The sequence below is a fragment of the Podarcis gaigeae genome, assembly GCF_964106915.1.
Source record: "Podarcis gaigeae genome assembly, chromosome: 13".
Taxonomy (NCBI): domain Eukaryota; kingdom Metazoa; phylum Chordata; class Lepidosauria; order Squamata; family Lacertidae; genus Podarcis; species Podarcis gaigeae.
The window spans coordinates 44,730,934-44,753,816 of record NC_139689.1 but is presented as its reverse complement, the minus strand read 5'-3'; the positions used below and the strand labels follow the sequence as shown (position 1 = coordinate 44,753,816).

General features: G+C 48.0%; 1 protein-coding gene across 3 annotated transcripts in view; it reads right to left on the bottom strand.

The window, feature by feature from the left end:
- Positions 1-22,883, bottom strand: part of DHX8 (DEAH-box helicase 8) — a 31,378-nt gene that overhangs the window by 6,453 nt on the left and 2,042 nt on the right. For 2 of the 3 annotated variants that reach the window (XR_014557427.1, XM_083709092.1), the window contains exons 2-20: positions 22,582-22,667; positions 21,536-21,608; positions 20,370-20,452; positions 19,246-19,355; positions 17,523-17,825; positions 16,731-16,875; positions 14,829-15,029; positions 14,523-14,610; positions 13,183-13,280; positions 12,835-12,982; positions 11,956-12,137; positions 10,497-10,691; positions 9,295-9,480; positions 7,976-8,186; positions 4,900-5,081; positions 4,596-4,736; positions 3,934-4,089; positions 2,348-2,485; positions 776-904 (exon numbers count right to left, since the gene is read on the bottom strand). Coding sequence is in view for 2 of the 3 variants with exons in the window: in XM_083709092.1 (XP_083565218.1) it covers positions 776-904; positions 2,348-2,485; positions 3,934-4,089; positions 4,596-4,736; positions 4,900-5,081; positions 7,976-8,186; positions 9,295-9,480; positions 10,497-10,691; positions 11,956-12,137; positions 12,835-12,982; positions 13,183-13,280; positions 14,523-14,610; positions 14,829-15,029; positions 16,731-16,875; positions 17,523-17,825; positions 19,246-19,355; positions 20,370-20,452; positions 21,536-21,608; positions 22,582-22,667 (2,855 nt within the window). In the remaining variant the exon portion in view is untranslated. Of the gene's footprint in view, positions 1-775; positions 905-2,347; positions 2,486-3,933; positions 4,090-4,595; positions 4,737-4,899; positions 5,082-7,975; positions 8,187-9,294; positions 9,481-10,496; positions 10,692-11,955; positions 12,138-12,834; positions 12,983-13,182; positions 13,281-14,522; positions 14,611-14,828; positions 15,030-16,730; positions 16,876-17,522; positions 17,829-19,245; positions 19,356-20,369; positions 20,453-21,535; positions 21,609-22,581; positions 22,668-22,883 lie in introns of all 3 variants that reach the window. The other variant, XM_083709091.1, reaches the window with a different exon arrangement.

The following is a 22,883-nucleotide window of genomic DNA, read 5'->3' as shown; positions in this document are numbered from 1 at the left end:
TGCCTATGCTCCTTCCCCCTTTTGACATAATTTTAGGCTCTGTACACCTTCTAGAGCGGGTGTGGGGAACCTCTGGCCCTCCAAATGTTGCAGAAATACAACTCCCATCAACCCCCAACAAGTATCGCCAACGGCCAGGGATGATGGGAGATGTAGTTTAGCAACACCTGGAGGGCCAAAGGTCCCCTACATCTGCTCTAGAGTCAGGCATCTGACCTGCTGAAATATCTGCTAAGTATGGGACGGACAATATCAAATAATGGTCAAGTATTTAAAACATTCGCTTATTACAAACGTTAACACAAGGGAGTCAATGATAATTCAACGGTAGTTAACAGGGAATCAATCACAGCTAACTGACACATCAACTATGCGCACTTCCTTGTGTGCCCGATCTACATCTTCTTCTTGTTGATTTTTGTTATTTTGAATTTACTGACATGCTCTGTTGTTTTGTACATTTGGTATTTCCAATGTTCTCCTTGTTTAATGTTTTGAAGGTTTGTTGCAAGCCTCTTTGAGCACAGCTCATTGTGGGAAAGCAGCACATAAAGTCAAAAAATTAATCAATTTTCCTAAACAAGGAGTTGATGCCCAGTAACTCTAGCTGCGCAAAGTGAATCCGTGACAGGGAACTGCAGTCTCCCACATCTAGGTCCGATTCACTACCCACCAGACCAGCACTCCATGTTCTTTTCCTCTTCCCTGGCGCTAGCCCAGCTGCAACCAGTGACAGGCTGCCTTCAGAGTCCAATCCCCAAATGTGCCCATTTACCTTGGGTCGGTAGAAGACGTTCTGCACCGACAGCATGGAGACGATGGTGAGCATTTCCTCGCTGCATCCCAGATGCACCGACATGATGAGCATCTTGCACAACATGGGCTCCAGGGGGAACTCAGCCATCTGTCGGGAAGGAAGGGAACGGCATTCACAGCTGGTTATTTCGTCGAATCTGTGCAGCCTCCCCAAGCAGTGGCAGTCAACCTGATTGTAGCAAACCACTGAACTTTGGTGGTTTTTTTGCGGGAGGAGTGGAGGGCAGGAACAGAATGCCTCAAGTACTTGCACACACATTTCAATACTCCCTCTTTGATTTTCATTTCTACCTTATGAGGCTGGTTGTCTGGTACAGCTATCATAATTGAAGCTCTTCCTTCGGAAATGGTTCCCAGAGCATACCAGGCAAATCCAGGGCTAGGGACCTCTCTTGCTCCAGTGCTGCACAGGGAGCTTTTCCCCACCCCCAAAGTCAGGGCAGGTCACAAGGGTTTAGCACACCCGCAATGGATTTCAGGACTCTGGCAAGCTCAGCCAGCTTGTTCTCTCCTTTTGCAAAACAAGTTTCTAGTTCTTATGGGTGAGAAATTAGAAATATGTATCATCTCTCTTCTGTATCTGGTACAATCTCAGGGAGAAAGGCTGAGCAGAGCTTTTCAGATCACTGGGGTAGGGAAGAAAAGGGTTTCCAACACCCTCTGTGACTCCTTCTTCCCCATACTGCTGCATCTATTTCTTGGCCCATTTCCACTATTTCCAGATCTACACTGGCTCACAGTACGTTTCCAAGCACAATTCAAAGTGTTGGTGCTGACCTTTATAGACCTAAACAACCTCGGCCCAGTATACCTGAAGGAATGTCTCCACCCCCATTGTTCAGCCCGGACACTGAGGTCCAGCTCCGAAGGCCTTCTGGTGGTTCCCACACTGTGAGAAGCGAGGTTACAGGGAACCAGGCGGAAGGCCTTCTTGGTAGTAGCACCCACACTGTGGAAGGCCCTCCCATCAGATGTCAAGGAGATAAATAACTATACAACTTTTAGAAGACATTTGAAGGCAGCCCTGTACAGTGGTACCTCGGGTTACGTACGCTTCAGGTTACATACACTTCAGGTTACAGACTCCGCTAACCCCGAAATAGTGCTTCAGGTTAAGAACTTTGCTTCAGGATGAGAACAGAAATTGTGCTCTGGCGGTGTGGCAGCAGCAGGAGGCCCCATTAGCTAAAGTGGTGCTTCAGGTTAAGAACAGTTTCAGGTTAAGAACGGACCTCTGGAACAAATTAAATACTTAACCCGAGGTACCACTGTACCTGGAAGTTTTTTAATGTTTGATGTTTCAATTTGCTGGAAGCAACCCAGTCAGATGGGCGGCATATAATCACAATAAAAATTCCAGAACTTTAATGCATTAACAAATAAGGAGGATCAGCAAATGTAAGCAGACTCAAGTTGCTTATTCTAGCTGCAAACACTAGGTTCTACATGTAGTGTTTCCCAAAGATTCCCTGAGCTTGGATATCCCTTCCATCACCCCCCAGCTATGAGACTTGAACAGCGCAGGGCCTACCCGGCGTCCCAGTCGGGTGAGCAGCCCCTCGTCATCCAGGGCACCCAGAGTGTACAGCTGCTCCATTGCGGTGATCAGAGTTTCCATTGGCGGAGCATCCATGAAATCAAAGGAGAGCAGGTCGTTGATTCCCATAGCCTGTATGTGTGCATGAGAGAGAGGGAGGAGAGAACATGAGGTGTGCTGTACATACATCTAGATCAGGGGTCTGAACCTTTAAGACAAAAAGAGCCACTTGGACCCGTTTCCGAAGAAAAAAAAGCTGGGAGCCACAAAACTCGTCATTATAAAAAGAACTTTGTCACTTTTTTATTATTTCTTTGTTTGACCCCTCAGAATTACTCCTCCTCATAGAAACAAACGTTAAATTAACAAGTTACCTTTTTGTGTGTGTGTGTTCTTCACTCCCTTTCAAAACAGTGACCAGCGTACATGCCTCTTACAATGTAGAGGGTGGGCGGGAAGGTGCCGTCGGGACAGTGCGTGACTAACACACGCACCGCCCCCATGTGACGTCACAGCCAGTACAGCACCCGCCACAGTGGGGAGTGTCGGGGCACACAATGCGCCTCCTCCCCTTGCTAGTATCCGCCCCGGAGCCGCGGCAAAGGTGTAAAAGAGCCACATGCAGCTCCGGAGCCGCGGGTTGCAGACCCCTGATCTAGATAAAAAAGGTAAAGATAAAAGACTAATTCATCATGCGAAAGGCTGGGCTGGATGAATCCCTAGCCGGAATTAAGATTGCTGGAAGAAATATCAACAACCTCAGATATGCAGATGACACAACCTTGATGGCAGAAAGTGAGGAGGAATCAAAAAACCTTTTAATGAGGGTGAAAGAGGAGAGCGCAAAATATGGTCTGAAGCTCAACATCAAAAAAACCAAGATCATGGCCACTGGGCCTATCACCTCCTGGCAAATAGAAGGGGAAGAAATGGAGGCAGTGAGAGATTTTACTTTCTTGGGCAAACTGCGGGAGGCAGTGGAAGACAAGAAGTGCCTGGCATGCTCTGGTCCATGGGGTCACAAAGAGTCAGACACGACTAAACGACTAAACAACAACAAAAGACCCCTGGACGGTTAAGTCCAGTCAAAGGCGACCATGGGGTTGTGCGCTCATCTCGCTTTCAGGCCGAGGGAGCTGGCGTTTGTCCGCAGGCAGTTTTCCAGGTCATGTGGCCAGCATGACTAAACCGCTTCTGGCACAGCAGGACACCGGGACGGAAGCCAGAGCACATGGAAATGCCATTTACCTTCCCGCTGCAGTGGTACCTATTTATCTACTTGCACTGGCATGCTTTCGAACTGCTAGGTTGGCAGGAGCTGGGACAGAGCAACGGGAGCTCACTCAGTCGCAGGGATTCGAACCGCCGACCTTCTGATCGGCAAGCCCAAGAGGCTCAGTGGTTTAGACCATGCCTTGTACAAACATCTTCCACCGCCCTGACCAAATGAAAAGAACCCAGCTCAAACACTACAAACAGAAGGAAGGTTCATTTTACAAGGCGCTACAAAGATGCTCTGCAAGGCTTTTCTCGAGATGGCTCCGCCATATGAGACCAGCTGTTGCGTCACCAGCGCCTACCTTAAGGGACAGCACAGTGCTGGCCAAGTTGGTCCTCTGGATCTCAGGCACGTTGGTGGTGAGCATCTCGTCACGGTAGGCCCGCTCTGTGTACAGCCGGTAGCACTTGCCTGGCCCGGTTCTCCCAGCCCTCCCAGCTCGCTGCTTGGCTTGTGCCTGCCGGAATCATAGATAAGAAACCAGGTCAGTGATTTCCCACCCCCCTTCCTCTGTATTTTTTATTAGATTATCTGTTTTACATTTTAGAATATTCATTTAAGCAACCTTAAAACATCAATGCCTTCCCTTCTTCTCTTTCCATGGTTTATTCTGCATAACATAAATCCTTGCGTATTTTATATAAACTAAACCATTCAGTTTTCCATTATTACATCCATCAAAACTATTTACACTATTGAATTTATCTTAATGCTGCCCATGTTTGACCAAACTGCGGGAGGCAGTGGAAGACAGGAGTGCCTGGCGTGCTCTGGTGCATGGGGACACGAAGAGTTCGACACGACTAAACAACAACAACAACAACATTCTCCTAATAGCACAAGCAGACAAATCATTTTCTTCTCCATATTTCATAGGGCTGAGCAAGAGAAATCCATCACATCTTCTATCTCCCACGGACCCCAGTCGCAGATCTTGTGTAGAACAGCCACCCAGCCACGTACCTGAGAAATAGGTGTCACAACCAGCTGGTCAATTCCTGTCTTTGAGTTGTATACTTTCTGCTTCACAAACCCAGGGTCCACCACGTAATAGATGCCGTCAATTGTGAGCGAAGTTTCAGCGATGTTCGTGGCAATGACCACCTAGATAGGACGAAAGGGACAGACACGCAGCCTGGGTCAAACAGCGTGCTAAGCAGGCAGGAGGTGACAACAGCCTCCACAGACTGGTCCAAAAGGGAACTCTCACAGGAATCGTATTTGGGGGGGGGGGGCATCCCTGCCAGAAAGTGGTGGAAGCAGCTACCTTTCGACTCCCTGGGGGAGCTGGGTCAAAGATGCGTGTCTGCATCTCGCTAGGCAGGGCCGAGTAGACAGGCAAGATGATCAGCTCAGGGACGTCAGGGCCCAGGGATTTCATTCGCTCATAGAGGATCTCGCAGGCCGTGTCGATCTCCTCCTGGCCAGTCAAAAACACCAGGATGTCTCCTGCGGAACAGAAAAACGGTTCCTCTGATTAGCTCCACCCGCAGGCAGGCCAGGGCACAACATTTACAACTTCAGGAACAAATAATAATAATAATAATAATAATAATAATAATAATAATAATAGTTTATTATGTATACCCCTCCCATCTGGCTGGGTTTCCCCAGCCACTCTGGGCGGCTTTCCAACCGATTATTAAAAACAATACAGTGTCAGACATTAAAAACTTCCCTAAATAGGGCAGCCTTCAGTTGTCTTTTAAAAGTAAAATACAGTGGTACTTCGGGTTACATACGCTTCAGGTTACATACGCTTCAGGTGAGACTCCGCTAACCCAGAAATAGTACCTCGGGTTAAGAACTTTGCTTCAGGATGAGAACAGAAATCCTGTTCCAGTGGTGTGGCAGCAGCAGGAGGCCCCATTAGCTAAAGTGGTGCTTCAGGTTAAGAACAGTTTCAGGTTAAGAATGGACCTTTGGAATGGACACAGGTGGCGCTGTGGGTTAAAGCCTCAGCGCCTAGGACTTGCCGATCGAAAGGTCGGCGGTTCGAATCCCTGCGGCGGGGTGCGCTCCCGCTGCTCGGTCCCAGCGCCTGCCAACCTAGCAGTTCGAAAGCACCTCCGGGTGCAAGTAGATAAATAGGGACCGCTTACCAGCGGGAAGGTAAACGGCGTTTCCGTGTGCGGCTCTGGCTCGCCAGAGCAGTGATGTCACGCTGGCCACGTGACCTGGAAGTGTCTCCGGACAGCGCTGGCCCCTGGCCTCTTAAGTGAGATGGGCGCACAACCCCAGAGTCTGTCAAGACTGGCCCGTACGGGCAGGGGTACCTTTACCTTTACTTTAAGTACTTAACCCGAGGTACCACTGTAGTTGTTTACTGCCTTGACATCTGCTGGGAGGGCATTCCACAGGGCAGGCACCACTACCGAGAAGGCCCTCTGTCTTGTTCCCTGTAACCTCACTTCTCACAGCGAGGGAACCACCAGAAGGCCCTCGGCGCTGGACCTCCGTGTCTGGGCTGGATGGTGGGGGTGGAGACGCTCCTTCAGGTATACAGGACTGAGGTCGTTTAGGGCTTTAAAGGTCAGCACCAACACTTTGAATTGTGCTCGGAAAAATACTGGGAGCCAATGAAGATAAAATGTATGAAATTGGCCAGTTTTCACAAACTCAGCTTCGTTTAAATCGATGGGAAAGCAAACTTCCGGCCCTTATGGCTGTCAAAGCAGGCTTGAAAATTTGTGGTTAGGTGGGTGCCAAACCGACAACTTTGCATGATTTGCTGTGCCTGAAGGAGAAGGGTTTAGGAGACAAGTTCAGCATAAACAGAGTAGTCGTCGTCTTCTCTGATCACTCGTAGCTGAGTGAGATTGTCTTCCATGATCATGGGCTTAACAGGGAGTCTGTAAATGATTATAGAGTAGTATGGTTTGGGGAAATGTAGCTTCTCGTTTGCAAGATGGGTAGGGCACATAGGAGGGTAGTGTGCTACAGATCTGGGATAGCTCAGCTGGTAGAGCATGAGACTCTTAATCTCAAGGTCGTGGGTTCGAGCCCACAGGGCGAAAGATTCCTGCATTACCCTTGTGGCCCCTTCCAACTCTACAATTCTATTATTCTAGGATAGGTAAAGGACTCCTGACTATTAGGTCCAGTTGTGACTGACTCTGGGGTTGTAGCGCTCATCTCGCTTTATTGGCCGAGGGAGCCGGCGTATAGCTTCTGGGTCATGTGGCCAGCATGACTAAGCCGCTTCTGGCGAACCAGAGCAGCACACGGAAACGCCGTTTACCTTCCCGCCGGAGCGGTACCTATTTATCTACTTGCACTTTGACGTGCTTTCAAACTGCTAGGTTGGCAGGAGCAGGGACCGAGCAACGGGAGCTCACCCCGTCACGGGGATTCGAACCATCGACTTTCTGATCGGCAAGTCCTAGGCTCTGTGGTTTAACCCACAGCGCCACCCACCATCAAAGGTTTCTTCTTGTTGGCCAGTGAAGAGTATCTACAGCAGACTAGCCCACTCTCATAGCAGGTTTATGCAGATGAGATAGACCTTTAAAGTGTCTTTCAACTTTTTTTAGAACTCCAAAAACAAAACTGATGAACAGAAAAGAGAGGACTTAAACATTATCTAGCCCAAGCCAGCTACCCTAGGTAAAAAAAAAGGCAAAGGACCCCTGGATGGTTAAATCCAGTCAAAGGTGACTATGGGGTTTGTGGTGCTCATCTCGATTTCAGGCTGAGGGAGCCGGCGTTTGTCCACTGACAGCTTTCTGGGTCATGTGGCCAGGAGCACTAAACCACTTCTGGTGCAACAGGACACCGTGACGGAAGAAGAGAAAAAGAAGAAGAGTTTGGATTTGATATCCTGCTTTATCACTACCCGAAGGAGTCTCAAAGGCATAACATTCTCCTTTCCCTTCCTCCCCCACAACAAACACTCTGTGAGGTGAGTGGGGCTAAGAGACCTCAAAGAAGTGTGACTGGCCCAAGGTCACCCAGCAGCTGTGTGTAGAGGAGCGGGGACGCGAACCCGGTTCCCCAGATTACGAGTCTACCGCTCTTAACCACTACACCACACTGGAAGCCAGAGTGTACGGAAAGGCCGTTTACCTTTCCGCCACAGCGCTACCTATTTATCTCCTTGCAGTGGCGTGCTTTTGAACTGCTAGGTTGGCAGGAGATGGGACAGAGCAACGGGAGCTCACCCTGTTGCGGGGATTCAAACCACCGACCTTCTGATCGGCAAGCCCAAGAGTCTCGGTGGTTTAGACCACAGGGCCACCTTGGAAGCTGCAGGAGTGCTCTATGATTACTGCATGCGACTGAAAGCCTTCCATCCTCCAACATGAAGCAACCTTTGATGTGAGCACCAACATTCCATGCCTTACCTGGTGGTTCTGTCAAGTGGATCTGCATGACTGTGATCAGGCTGGCATCCAGGTAATCTGTCTCTGGCTCCTTGGTATAGAGAATCTCCACCGGGTACGTCCTTCCCGGGATGGTAAAGATGGGAGCCTCGTAGAAGTACTGGGAGAACTTGACCGCGTCCAAGGTGGCCGACGTCACTATCAACTTCATGTCTTGCCTCTTCTGAACCGTCTGCAGGAGAGAAGTTGGCAAAGCGTGTTCAGTGCAGGAAAAAAGGTACACAGCAACACAAGCCATGAGGGGGCAACAGCCCTGGCTGCCAGCCAGACTAATCCGAGGACCAATCAAGAGCTGGGTCCCAGGACAGACAGGCTTCTTTCTTATTTTCTGAGCACAGGGTTACACAGTGGAGAATCCATATCCTTGTTATTAAAGCCTTTCATCGTTGGGAAATGATATATACCGTATTTTTTGCTCTATAAGACTCACTTTTTCCCTCCTAAAAAGTAAGGGGAAATGTGTGTGCGTCTTATGGAGCGAATGCAGGCTGCGCAGCTATACAAGAAGCCAGAACAGCAAGAGGGATTGCTGCTTTCACTGCACAGCGATCCCTCTTGCTGTTCTGGCTTCTGAGATTCAGAATACTTTTTTTCTTGTTTTCCTCCTCCAAAAACTAGGTGCGTCTTGTGGTGTGTCTTATAGAGCGAAAAATACGGGTAATTAAATACGGGGGGGGGGGGGAGTTTGAAATAGCTTTTGTTAAAAAACCAGAAGGTTTTTTATTAGGGATTATAGGTATCGAGTCTCCAAACGACCAGAGGAAATTGTTCATGTATGCTACAATGGCCGCTTGGATTTTGTTAGCCCAGAGGTGGAAGGAAGGGACAACCCCACAACCAAAGAAGAATGGCAAATCAAGTTGACGGACTATGCCGAAATGGCAAAACCAACTGGGAAGCAAGAAATTTTAAAAAGAATGGGAAATGTTTATAATGTATATACAAAATCACTGTAAACAGGTCAAAACATTAGCGGAATTTTAAATACAACTGAAATGTAACAGAATGCATGGATAACTGAGGAAGATGAAAAATTGGAGAAGTATTGATATGCAGTTGAAAATAGAACTAAAAGGACCCATGGAAGAGATGGGGGAAAGTCAAGAGATTCAGAGTAATCTCGATATTTGGATTTCGTATTGTGTTTCGTCGTACGTTTTTATTTTTGACAATCAAATTAAAAAGACTATAAAAATAATATAAAATAAAGTCTTTCATCAATTGCTCTTTCCTAATTCATTATTTTTTTTGGGGGGGGGGGGAGATTTGAAAGAATTTACCTTTTTCAGGAGACCAAAGAGCACATCGGTGTGTATGGTGCGCTCGTGGGCTTCATCCAACATGATGATGGCATACTGCGTCAGATCGGGGTCAATCAGGCACTCTCGCAGCAACATCCCGTCCGTCATATACTTGATCACTGTCTCGGGACTAGTACAGTCCTCAAACCGGATGGTGTAGCCAACCTGCCGGGGAGAATGGGGCAAAACGGTCAGAAGGGGGTGAATGGGCAACCATTTCTGCTCTAGCGATTACGTCTTGACTGCCCGCCTGCAAGAGACAACTGCAAATTTAAAGGTGTACAGCAAGGATAATAATAATATTTTTTATTTATACCCCGCCCTCCCCAGCCAAGGCCGGGCTCAGGGCGGCTAACAAGCAATAATAAAAACAAGTTGAATGAATACAACATTAAAATATTGAAACATTAAAATATTAAAATGCAGCCTCATCACAGGAGGAGAAAGGAAAAAAGAAAAAAGAAAGAGGGGGAGGGAATCAAATTGGCTCCAAGCCAAAGGCCAGGTGGAACAACTCTGTCTTACAGGCCCTGCGGAAAGAAATCAGATCCTGCAGGGCCCTGGTCTCATGAGGCAGGGCGTTCCACCAGGCCAGAGCCAGTATTGAAAAGGCCCTGGCTGAAGCCAATCTAACTTCCTTAGGGCCCGGGACCACTAGGGTGTTGCTATTTATGGACCTTGAGGCTCTCCGTGGGGCATACCAGGAGGGACGTTCCTGTAAGTAAAAGGGTCCTAGGCCATGAAGGGCTTTAAAGGTCAAAACCAGCACCTTAAATCTGACCCTGTACTCCACCAGGAGCCAGTGCAGCTGAAAAGCACTGGGTGAATATGCTCCCGTGGCAGAGACCCCGTGAGGAGCCTCGCTGCAGCATTCTGCACCCGCTGGAGTTTCTGGGACAGCTTCAAGGGCAGCCCCACGTAGATGGGAATGGATGGATTCATAGATGGATGGATGGAAGCATTCCTGCGTGGATGGGAACCTCTGGCCTGTGGAACAGATCTGCAATTCCCAACTGGTCTCTTGCCCATTCCATTGTGTTGGCCCTGAGCACAACCTCCCACTGCCTTTCCACTCCTGCCAGTTGAGGAAAGTAATCAGCGCAGCTGCCACCATGGAATTGTATGATCTGCCACTTCTGGCACATTGCAGGGTCAATCCACAAAGTACCAGCGCATCTCACCTCCTGTCCCAGACAGCAGCCGAACTCCTCCGATACCCGTTTGGCCACGGACATGGCAGCCACTCGGCGTGGCTGGGTGCAGCCAATCTTCCCACGGGAGGTGTAGCCAGCCTCAGCAAGGTACTGCGTGATCTGCGTCGTTTTCCCAGAGCCCGTCTCCCCGATGACTATCAGAATCTGGTTATCGTGAACAGCCTAGGACAGAAAAGCCATCGGATGCTCAGGTATCTTCAGTGTTCAAAGGTACTCAAATCTCTTCTACCTGCTACTCTGTCCATTCTCCTCCGTGAACATTACGTCCAACAGGGAAGCATGCTGCTCTTTGTCTGCACAAATCAGTTTTTCTTTTAAAATCAAGCCGCAGGTTCGGACGCTACAGAAAGGGGCCTACAAATCTGCATGGATGCAACAGCATGGCAGGTGGAAAAATGTTTCCTCAAAATTATTGCCAATACCACAGAACCCGATGAATCCAAATGTCAGAGCTTTCTGTTGGAGGTGTATGGTTCTTAAAGTGTTATTCAAGATAGAGCTCAAATGGAAAAAGGTGCTCAAACAAACTAACACCGAGGGGGGGGGGGGAGGTTCCACTGACCAGATGGTGACTCACTGAGCAGACACCATTTGCTTTGCATCCTGCATGTAGACAACTATTCTATCTGGTGTTCTCAAAGTTTCTTATAGGGCAACTTCTGGTTTCATATACCCTGCCACACCCTGCTCCGGTTTTGAACATCCAGAAGAGCAAACCTACATGCAAAGTACATATACCACATTCACAGCCCTCTCTTTATAAAGCTGATGTTATGCTTCTACAGTCGTACCTTGGAAGTCAAACAGAATCCGTTCCGGAAGTCCGTTCGACTTCCAAAACGTTCGGAAACCAAAGCGTGGCTTCTGATTGGCTGCAGGAAGCTCCTGCAGCCAATTGGAAGCCTCGGAAGCCCCGTCAGATGTTCAGGTTCCAAAGAACATTTGAATACTGGAACACTCACTTCCGGGTTTGCGGTGTTCGGGAGCCAAAATGTTCGACTTGCAAGGCGTTCAGGAGCCAAGGTACGACTGTATTGGCTTCCCGGTCTGTTCGACTGCATATTAACCAATTTGTTTTTACTGTTTTATTCTCTGGGTTGTAAGCCACCCTGAATTTCTGATAGAAAGGCAGGGTGTGCAGCTTTAATGAATTAAACAGGAAACATTTGCAAGGTAAGGGCATTCCTATATGAAGCTGCATCAACTCCCAACAATCACAGGTTTTCTGCGTTTTTCCGCTTGCAGAATTTAACGGGAGAAGAATTGGCAGGAATATAAAACCTCCTTAGGATTTTGGAACACCATGATCATCTCCAGTGGAGGCCAAACCACCTGATATTGGCATGTTGAGATGCTGGATTTCAAGACCCTTGATTCAATTCCAGACAGCTGGCTTTCTTCTTCTTCTTCTTCTTCTCAGTCTTACCTGGATGAGCTGATCCTTCAGCCGGTAAATCGGGAGACTTTCCCTCTGCTCAATGATCGACAGCTGAGTTTTTTTTCCGTAAGAGGCTTTATTGCCTCCGAACGCGTGTTTCTTCCACTCTGGGATGTCGTTTGGCATCATGCCAATCCCTCGCATGTTGGCAGCGATTTGTCTTCCATCCACTGGAAAGAGAGAGGAAAATGTACATCACACATTGGTCCGTATGGCAACATGGAAGGGGTAAGAGAGGACTGACGAGAAAGGGGTGTGAGTGTTAGTTTCTGTGTGTTGCCACTGTGCAGTGCTTTTGGCGTCACAAGACTCTGTTTACATTCCAGAGACCTTCCAGGCTGTTGGAAGTCTCACAGAAGACAGGAGACGGATGTGATGTTTACTGGTTTCCTGTTCCTTTGTTTCAGTTGCTCTCTGCTTTCACAGAGAGAGGATGTATGTTTCTTTGCTGTCTGAGTAGTAAGAAATCAAGCATAGCGATGTAGCCATAAATCTCATCACTTCCCTGTGCTGGAAACTCTGCTGAACGGGAATGTGCCTGAGGCCTCATCAAAGGCTCAGGTCGTTAATTATCGTCGGAGGACTCGGCCAGAGGAAAATGAGCTTTATCAGCTTGGCCGAGCGGAGATCCCGACAGTGAGCACATGGGCTCAAGTAACAGGACAGCAAAAACCATTCATTCCACAGCTGCTTAGAGGGGGAAAGAAGTTGGCTATCAAGGCCAGCCGGAATTTCTGGATCTCTGCGTCTCCTAAATTGCCTGCTGCATCCCAATTTACAGTACATGTTACAGTGGGTTCCCACAGCGATGTCTAAACAGAAATACATTTTACAACCAAAAATACATCAGGAGGAAGATTTGGTTACCGTCTGGGAGGGGATCCACCCAGTGCTTGTTGAGTCCCATGGGGATGGAGTCCATCTCTGCCTCCCTCTGGGCTTGCTTCAGCTCTCGCCTCTCTTTCGCAAGCGCACTCTGCATCATGGCAGCTTGAGACAGGGAGCCGTCAGGGTTCTGGAGTAATACAGGAAAACGTATTCCATTACTTGCTGCAGAGCTAAGTTTGTCCAAGAAGTCCTTGCTGAGCTTCTCTCATCTCGGTAGCCACCCCAACAAATTACACCCCCAAATCAAATATCAACACACACACGCCATCCCTCCCCACTGCTGGCAATTATGGAAGGGCCTGGGGTCTGGGGTCTGGATCTTGTCACCTTCACAATCTTGATGGGGCTCATGTCCATGCTCTGCTTGGTGTGTCCTCGCAGGAATGGTGGCTCCTCCTCTACCAGTTCGATTTCCAGGTCCTCGTCTGGAAGAGGGAACCAAGCTCAGTCCCAGGCACATTTTAACAAGGTTCCCTGCTCTCATCAACAAGCCCCAACCTTGTTCTTTACCAGCTAATCTAGGGGATGGCACCTGGGATAGCTCAGTGGGTAAAGCCCCACAGTGGGGAAAAGATTCCAGCAGGGCAGGAGGGGTTGGACTAGATGACCCTCATGGCCCCTTCTAGCTCTACAATTCTATTATTATTTAGCAGCCTCTGTGGGTTAAACCACAGAGCCTAGGGCTTGCCAATCAGAAGGTCAGTGGTTTGAATCCCCGCGACGGGGTGAGCTCCCGTTGCTCGGTCCCTGCTCCTGCCAACCTTGCAGTTTGAAAGCACGTCAAAGTGCAAGTAGATAAATAGGTACCGCTCCGATGAGAAGGTAAACGGCGTTTCCGTGCGCTGCTCTGGTTGGCCAGAAGCGGCTTAGTCATGCTGGCCACATGACTCAGAAGCTGTATGCCAGCTCCCTCAGCCAATAAAGCGAGATGAGCACCGCAATCCCAGAGTCGGCCACAACTGGACCTAATGGTCAGGGGTCCCTTTACCTAGGCTAATCTAGCCCCTGCAAAGAGAGCAGACTGGTCCCTGTTCTGGAAAACTTTTGCCCTCCAATAAAGCACGGTCCTAGCTTCTGGAGGACACAGAAATACAATGGAAAGAGACTCTCCCTTGAGTTTTACCTTGCAGATGTTCTCAACCAGGGGCAGGTAAATTGTAGCCTTCCAGATGTTGGCAGACTAACTCCCATCAGTCCCAGTCAGCAAGGCCAAAAGTCAGAGATGATGGGAGCTGTAGTCCAGCAACACCTGGAAGTGTGCAGATGTTAGCCATGTTTCTAGGCAGTGTGGAAGACAGGGGAGCAGTTAATTAGTCTTGATAGTGGAAGTACAGTGGTACCTTGGTACTCGAACGGCTTGGCTCCCGAACAAATCAGCTCCCGAAAGCCACAAACTTGGAAGTGTTCAGGTTTGCAATCGTTTTTCGGAAGCTGAACGTCCGACGCTGCTTCCACGACTTCCAACTGAGTGCAGGAAGCTCCTGCAGCCAATCGGAAGCCGTGCCTTGGTTTTTGAAGCAAGAATGGATTAAGTTTGAGAACCAAGGCACCACTGTACCTCAAATCCACCATGCTCCAGTTCAGAGTGGGACGTGAGCAAAATGAATTGCTAGATGAGGAACAAGCACAGAGGTGAATCAAGTCTAGACCATCACAGCTTCCATTACCTTCCTCATCATCAACCTTTGGCAGGATCCCCGTTTCCTCGTCGAAGTCAGGGAACTCCTCCTTGGAAAGCACGTTGGCAGCAATCATCTGAAGGGGGTGGGGAAGCACAGGGACAAAACCTTCAGCCAAAAAGTTTAGAGGTCTGTCTTGTTTCAAACACAAGTTTCTTTAAACGACGGCCAACACCCACTTCATGCTCGGGCAAAGGACTCAGGACTTGTCTCCTGCTTAGTTGCCATTTAGTCCCAAGCCAGGAATCGTTCATGTTATTAATCGTGATTTAGTCCCAAGCCAGAAATCGTTACCTGCTTGATTTCCCATTTCTCAGGGTCAGAAATGCGGGTGAGGCGCTTCCGTTCCAACGTATCGTCCTCTACCTCTGGAGTGCTGACCAAGGACAGGTGGGTTGGCCGGTCTGGGTTTCTCATGGCTGCCTCCTCAGACTCCCCGACGAGGTTCCGACGTCTGTTTGGGTTCAAATCCTCCCCTGTGTCTTGATCTACATCCTAAAGCACACATAAATCACAGATTGGCACTCCCCTCAATGTAGCAATGCAAAAATTAAAAAAGAAAATTAGCTTAGTTCCATTTTGCAATTAATTTTTTTTTTAATTTATGCTTTATTGTACACCTCAATAAAAACAACAACAAATAACACACAACCATACATTTACATCACCCGCCACCTCAAATACAAAATAAACAAAAAAGTATTTTTTTATGTTTTGTCAATAAATCTTCTCAAAGTACACCCAACTTCCTGCCTTCTCCATACCTCTTTCAAAATTTACAAACTTACTGCATAAATCTGTATGTTCATTTTACAACAAAACATTACTCTTCTGTGTCTTCATTTCTTATTTAGTACAGCTGCAAAAGTTATTCAAAGGCAGCGACCGAATTCATAATGCAACAATTATTTTTAAGATATGTTTTGAAAATTTCCCATTCTGCAATAAATGTTTGTTTTTGACTTGTCTTTCATTTTTTCAGATAGTTGGGGGCCAGCTCTGCATACTCAGCTAGATTTTGTAACCATTCTGATCTGGAAGGAATTTTATCACTTTTCCAGTTAGTCACTATTAAGACTAACGTATAAAATGGCATATAAAAAACCGTATTTTACCTTTACAGTGGTACCTCAGGTTACATACGCTTCAGGTTACAGACTCCGTTAACCCAGAAATAGTACCTCGGGTTAAGAACTTTGCTTCAGGATGAGAACAGAAATCGTGCCCTTGCAGCACGGCAGCAGTGGGAGGCCCCATTAGCTAAAGTGGTGCTTCAGGTTAAGAACAGTTTCAGGTTAAGAACGGACCTCCGGAACGAATTAAGCACTTAACCCGAGGTTACCACTGTATAGGAATGTCTGGTTCTGTAATTCCGAGTAGAAAGCCCTCTGGTTTTTTTAAAATAAGACCCTGAACATTTTCCTAAGTTCACCGTATATGTCATCTCAGAAGATCTTAATTTTTTTACGTAGCCACCACATATGAAACATGGTACCAATTTCTACTCCACATCTCCAATAGTTCCATTTTGCAATTAGTGTGCAACCCTAGCATGTCGCCCAGGTGAGACACGTAGCGGCATGGGTGATATTGACAACAACAGTTCCTGTCTTGGGGTTTCCCAGTAAGCGACAAGCACTGGCTGGTAAACAATGGCCCATTTGCATCTGTCGCTACCTCCAAGGTCAGTAGCAGATGGCTCTTGAGATCAGTGTGGTCCATGCAGGATTCCCCCCTTTTACCCTCTTCCTTAAAACTGCTAGTGTCAATTAGAGGAAAGGGCAGGTTGAGATATCCCAAGGCCAAAATAACTGCAGAGCAAGGCTGAATAGTTGAAGTCCAGGGTAGAAACATTGCCTTGGCACTATTCCCTGATAGCAACCGCTCACCTCCTAGGGAGCAAGTGTTTTCACACCACAATACGTTGTCCTAAAAGAGATCCATCCCTTGGCCCAAATCAGAGATGGACTTGTTTTATTATATGGCCAAAGTAAGGAGGAGTGGAATGAGAATGGCCAGGGACTGACAAATGAGCACTGGAGGAGCAGCAAGGCAAGATGAAGCAGACAGAGGAAAGAGGAGATGCTAATGTCCCAGGGAAACATGGAGCAAGACAGAAGGGAAGGACAGAAAGGGAAGGGAAAAGAAACAGAAGCAGACAGGAGGTGGGCTTTTATGGAATGGACCCTCTCTTACCTTCATGCTGAGGCTGGTTTTAGAGCCAGTGAAGGACAGAACTTTGACTTTGACCCTCTGCCCTTTGCTCACCACGTCGGCCACGTTAGCAACACGCCCCTCGCGGCGCAGCTCTGAGATGTGGACAAGTCCTTCCCAGCGCTTCCTAAAAAGGGGAATCGGACACGGAAAGAGCCAGTGGGTATCTGCTACGTCTCATGCAGGAGCTTTTCGAAGTTATACACTGTAAAAGTTCCACCCAACATAAAGGTATCAAGATGGATATGGTAATAACACACTTAATTGTTGGACTGGGAGGTGTATATAATCCCAAGCAAGCTTACCCAAAACAAAAACCCCTGGACTTCAACGTAACTTACTTTGTACCTGCCTAAAATGCCATAAAATCCCCGCGACGGGATGAGCTCCCGTTGCTTGGTCCCTGCTCCTGCCAACCTAGCAGTTCAAAAGCACATCAAAGTGCAAGTAGATAAATAGGTACCGCTCCAGCGGGAAGGTAAACGGTGTTTCCGTGTGCTGCTCTGGTTCGCCAGAAACGGCTTTGTCATGCTGGCCACATGACCCGGAAGCTGCACGCCGACTCCCTCAGCCAATAAAGCGAGAGGAGCGCCGCAACTCCAGAGTTGGTCACGACTGGACCTAATGGTCAGGGGTCCCCTTTACCCTTTAAAATGCCATAGACATGGCTTTGCAGTTTTAAAAAAGTGTTGCGTCAGTTTCTCACTTTCTGGAACGGCCGAGATCAGTGGCAGCCAGGGATGCAAAAGGTGAAGCCCACCTTGTATCAAATACCTGAGTCCTTCAAGCTGGACAAAGCAGCCAAACTGCATGATGCTGGTGACTTTGCCGTTGTAGATGTCCCCGATGGAAGGCTCCTCTGGTGGGGGCCGGTCCACGTGCTTCTCCCGCCATCGCTCGCTGCTCTTCTCTGCAGGCTTCTCCCGCTCCTTGCGGTCCCAGCTGGGGCTTCTGCTCCTGGAACGATACCTGGACTTTCCCTTATTCCGCTCCCTCGTCCGGGAACGAGAGGGCGACTTCCGCTTCCGCTTTTGGTCCCGGCCCCTGCTGCGGCTGCGGCTCCTCCGCCTTCTCTTGCTGCAAACAACAGAAAGTATGAGTAGTCAGGTGCACTCTTGATTCAGACGCTACTTTAATACAGTGGTACCTTGGATGCGGGTGGTGCTGTGGTCTAAACCACTGAGCCTAGGGCTTGCCGACTGGAAGGTTGGCGGTTCGAATCCCCGCAACAGGATTCCTTGGGAGACCAAGGAGAGTTGTTTTTAGTGTGAATAAATAAACAAAAAGGAAGATTGGCAGAGAAACTGGGGGAAGTTAAAAAAAAAAAAAGATTATGTGATAAATTCTGATATTGGTTATATAAATTTGTATTTGAAAATGAATAAAATATTATAATAAAAAAGAGAGTTGTTTTTAAAACACCTTTGCAGCCTATTCCTTGGTCAGTCAAGTGGGTCTACAGGGCATGGCAGAATTAGTGACAGCAGCAGAGTCTGGTTAGGCAACCTAATTTGGCTGATAATAGTTAAAATACTGGCAGGTGCCTTTTCTTCCTTTTTTACGGAAAAAAATGGCAAAATTCGGCAGCTTCTCCAGGCTGCGGTCTTTACTCCAATATAGTCCACTACAATGGTGATATTTGTGGATTCGTGATGGAATATCCTACCTGAGATAAGAGAGTTGAATTAGATCAGGGGTCGGCAGAATTCAGGCTTTCGGGATCTACTTTATTTTTTAAGTAAAAACTTGAGGTCCACCAATAAGAGGCAGGTGCAAAACAGTAGCTATTTTGGGAGGGGCGCTAAGAATTAAGAAAATAAGAGGTACACGTGCCATCAATAAATTTGCGATCAATAACAGAACCTTGCAAGTCCTTTCACCTCGTCATCTGCACACACCCTTTGTCACGCTGTGACATTTGTTTTTACCTGGCTCATTTAGAGGAGAGGAACCTTTGCGACAAGGCTACTGTTAAACAGGGACGTGGGGGGCGCTGTGGGTTAAACCACAGAGCCTAGGACTTGCCGATCAGAAGTTGGCAGTTCGAATCCCCGCGACGGGGTGAGCTTCCGTTGCTGGGTCCCTGCTCCTGCCAACCTAGCAGTTGGAAAGCACCTCAAAGTGCAAGTAGATAAATAGGTACCGCTCCGGCGGGAAGGTAAACAGCGTTTCCGTGCGCTGCTCTGGTTTGCCAGAAGCGGCTTAGTCATGCTGGCCACATGACCCGGAAGCTGTACACTGGCTCCCTCGGCCAATAAATCGAGATGAGCGCCGCAAGCACAGAGTCGGTCAGTATTGGACCTAATGGTCAGGGGTCCCTTTACCTCTACTCTACTGTTAGACAACTGGGAATCAGAAACTCTTGCCAATCTTAAAACTACCAGTAGATCCCAACCTGCCTTCTGCCCACCTCTGAGCTAGATCATGATTTTTCCAAAAAACCAACAACACACTGAATAAGTTTCCTTCTTGAGGAGATGAAGCCCCAGGAACCTACTGGTCCTCACTGCTTCGGTGCTTCTCCTGCCTCCCTGAAGTTGGCATCAAAGCTTCCAGTTCCTTGAGGGCATCGGCAGCTACCTTCACATCATCTTCATCCAACATTGTCTGTGAAGGAAAGGAGAGAATTCCCCTGAATAGACCGCTGGTACACTAATTCAACATCTCTTTCAGATCCATGTGGCGACAGCTGAACTAGAACCAAGTTCTTCCCAGCTCCAAAGACAAATCTCACCACACTTGGACCCCACTGTTGAATTCAGTAGCACTCGCTTTTAAGTAGGCATGGTTAGGATTCTGCTGATGATCAGGGAAGCAAGAGAAAACAGAAAGGAGCGTCTCCACCCCCATCATTCTGCCCAGACACTGAGGTCCAGCACCGAGGGCCTTCTGGCGGTTCCCTCGCTGCGAGAAGCCAAGTTACAGGGAACCAGGCTGAGGGCCTTCTCAGTAGTGGCACCCGCCCTGTGGAACGCCCTCCCAGATGTCAAAGAGATAAACAACTACCAGACTTTTAGAAGACATCTGAAGGCAGCCCTGTTTAGGGAAGCTTTTAATGTTTGATGGACTACTGTATTTTAATATTTTGTTGGAAGCCGCCCAGAGTGGTTGGGGAAACCCAGCCAGATGGGCGGGGTATAAATAATAATAATAATTTCTTGGGAATGCTGTTATTTTGCTATTATTCACAACCCCCTCCCTAATCTCACAAACCTCCTCCCTCCAGCCTTTATGCCTGCAACCCACACTCTTGTGTGCAAGAAAAAGAAGAGTAGAAGAAGAGTTTGGATTTGATATCCCGCTTTATCACTACCCTAAGGAGTCTCAAAGCGGCAAACAATCTCCTTTCCCTTCCTCCCCCACAACAAACACTCTGTGAGGTGAGTGGGGCTGAGAGACTTCAGAGAAGTGTGACTGGCCCAAGGTCACCCAGCAGCTGCATGTGGAGGAGCGGAGACGCGAACCCGGTTCACCAGATTACGAGTCCACCGCTCTTAACCACTACACCACACTGGCTCTCACCACCCACTCACCCTGTTCCTAATGTGCTCTCTTGCCCCAGATTCCTCTGTACTCTGCTCTTCCCGTCTGCAGCTCAGAAATGAACAAAAACCCACCTACCCTGACAATGGGATTGTCTGGTCGACAGAGGGCTGGAAACAACTCCTTGTACTTTTCCTTTTCGGTTTTCGGTTTTACAGCCTCTACAGCGATAATAGACAAAAGAAAACACACACGACTTGAAATTTCATTTCATTTCACTTTTAACCTGTATATGTACCTCCTTTTCCTTATTACTTTCTCTATTAGATTTTCATCTAAATGTTATTAGCTCTGCTGCATTACTTGCACTCTGGAAAGGCGAAGGGCCATGGCAGATTTGTATTTTGAGAAGCTCTTTCTCCTGGTGACAGGCAGGTGATGTGGGAATGTTCTGGGGTGCAGGAGAGGATATATTGACTAATTATATCCTTATCCAACTTGTACTAACAAGTTCCCAAAATATCAGCAGAGTTTATAGACATTCCCCTTTAAGTACGCAACGGTAACGCTTGCACAGGTTCGCTAGAACCTCTATAATAATTACTCTGGTAATTTCCCCTTTGTTCCCTTCTTAAAATACAAGACACGACACAGTCTTTATAAAAGTATAAAAGAGTTTACTCACGTTCTGTTCACAGTATGATCCCAGAAGGTAGGCAGGCTTAAAAAGGTTACATACACTTAGAAACTATCTTATAGGAAGATAGTACTGTCCTCTCTTGGCTGAGAGCCAAGAGGGCATGTTGCTCCTTCAGAAGATGAAGATGGCAGAGAGGCAAGAGGCAAGAGAGAGAATGGCTGCCTGCCCTGTGCTTTTATCATTTACCTGCACAGGTGAGGCCACACCCACCTCTGGTCACATGTGGAGGAAGTCCGTCCCCAGGAAGTTTACCTACTTGCTAGACAGACATCCCTCCCCATGTTCTAACATGTACACTCTAGGAATGTTGTTATTGACTGCTCCTGTGTTTACATCCCACAGGTGATGGGATCCCTTCTGACAGGCCAAGCACTGAGGATGGCAAGATGTGCACTGAAACCCTGTAACTCGTGGTGTGGAATTTTGGCAGCAATCCCAAGACCTAAAGACTAAAGGCTCACACTATGAAACTGTAAGAGGGACTGCAAGTGTGCTGACCCAGAATCCGGCTTGTACCAACCCATAGTGGGATCTGTTTTTAGCCCATATTTGCTAGGTCCCTTCCACCTCCATTCTGCCTGTGTGCCCGTGAGGCTTCACTTACCTTTGCTAGTGGAAGGTTTTGCAGGCGGTCGCATCGTCTGTATAAGACGCAGCAGGTTGCTAATGAGGGAATCCTGAAATAAAGGATTTGGGTTTATAATAATAATAATAATAATAATAATAATAATAATAATAATTTATTATTTATACCCCGCCCATCTGGCTGAGTTTTCCCCAGCCACACTGGGCGGCTCCCAATCAGTGTTAAAAACCGTACAGCATTACATATTAAAAACTTCCCTGAACAGGGCTGCCTTAAGATGTCTTCTGAACGTCAGGTAATTCTTTATCTCTTTGACATCTGGTGGGAGGGCGTTCCACAGGGCGGGCGCCACCACCGAGAAGGCCCTCTGCCTGGTTCCCTGTAGCCTCACTTCTCGCAATGAGGGAACCGCCAGAAGGCCCTCGGCGCTGGATCTCAGAGTCCGGGCTGAACGATGGGGGTGGAGACGCTCCTTCAGGTATACAGGACCGAGGCCGTTTAGGGCTTTAAAGGTCAGCACCAACACTTTGAATCGTGCTCGGAAACGTACTGGGAGCCAATGCAGATCTCTCAGAACCGGTGTTATATGGTCCCGGCGGCCACTCCCAGTCACCAGTCTCGCTGCCGCATTCTGGATTAATTGCAGTTTCTGGGTCACCTTCAAAGGTAGCCCCACGTAGAGCGCGTTGCAGTAGTCCAAGCGTGAGATAACTAGAGCATGCACCACTCTGGCGAGACAGTCCGCGGGGAGGTAGGGTCTTAGCCTGCGTACCAGGTGGAGCTGGTAGACAGCTGCCCTGGACACAGAGTTAATCTGCGCCTCCATGGACAGCTGTGAGTCCAAAATGACTCCCAGGCTGCGCACCTGGTCCTTCAGGGGCACAGTTACCCCATTCAGGACCAGGGAATCCTCCACACCTGCCCGCCTCCTGTCCCCCAAAAACAGTACTTCTGTCTTGTCAGGATTCAACCTCAATCTGTTAGCCGCCGTTTAAAAAAAGAAGCAGCTCAACCACCAACACCACCCTCTGCACCTGCTGCCTTCAAAAGATTTTTGCACTCACTGTAAATTCAGCACCATTCTTCACCAAGGCTGCCTTGAATGCATCAAAGGTTGTATTTCTCTCCGCGAGGTTTATCACAAATTCAGCTGTAAACAATTGGAGGGTGAAAGGAAAAAGGATTAGGCGGAAATGGCTCACACTGTTTTGGAGCAGGCACGGTCCCAAATCCTAAAATACCTGCATATACATTTCCTAACTACCGTATTTTTTTGCTCTATAGGACGCACTTTTTCCCCTCCAAAAATTAAGGGGAAATGTGTGTGCGTCCTATGGAGTGAATGCAGGCTCCCTGGCTTCAGCGA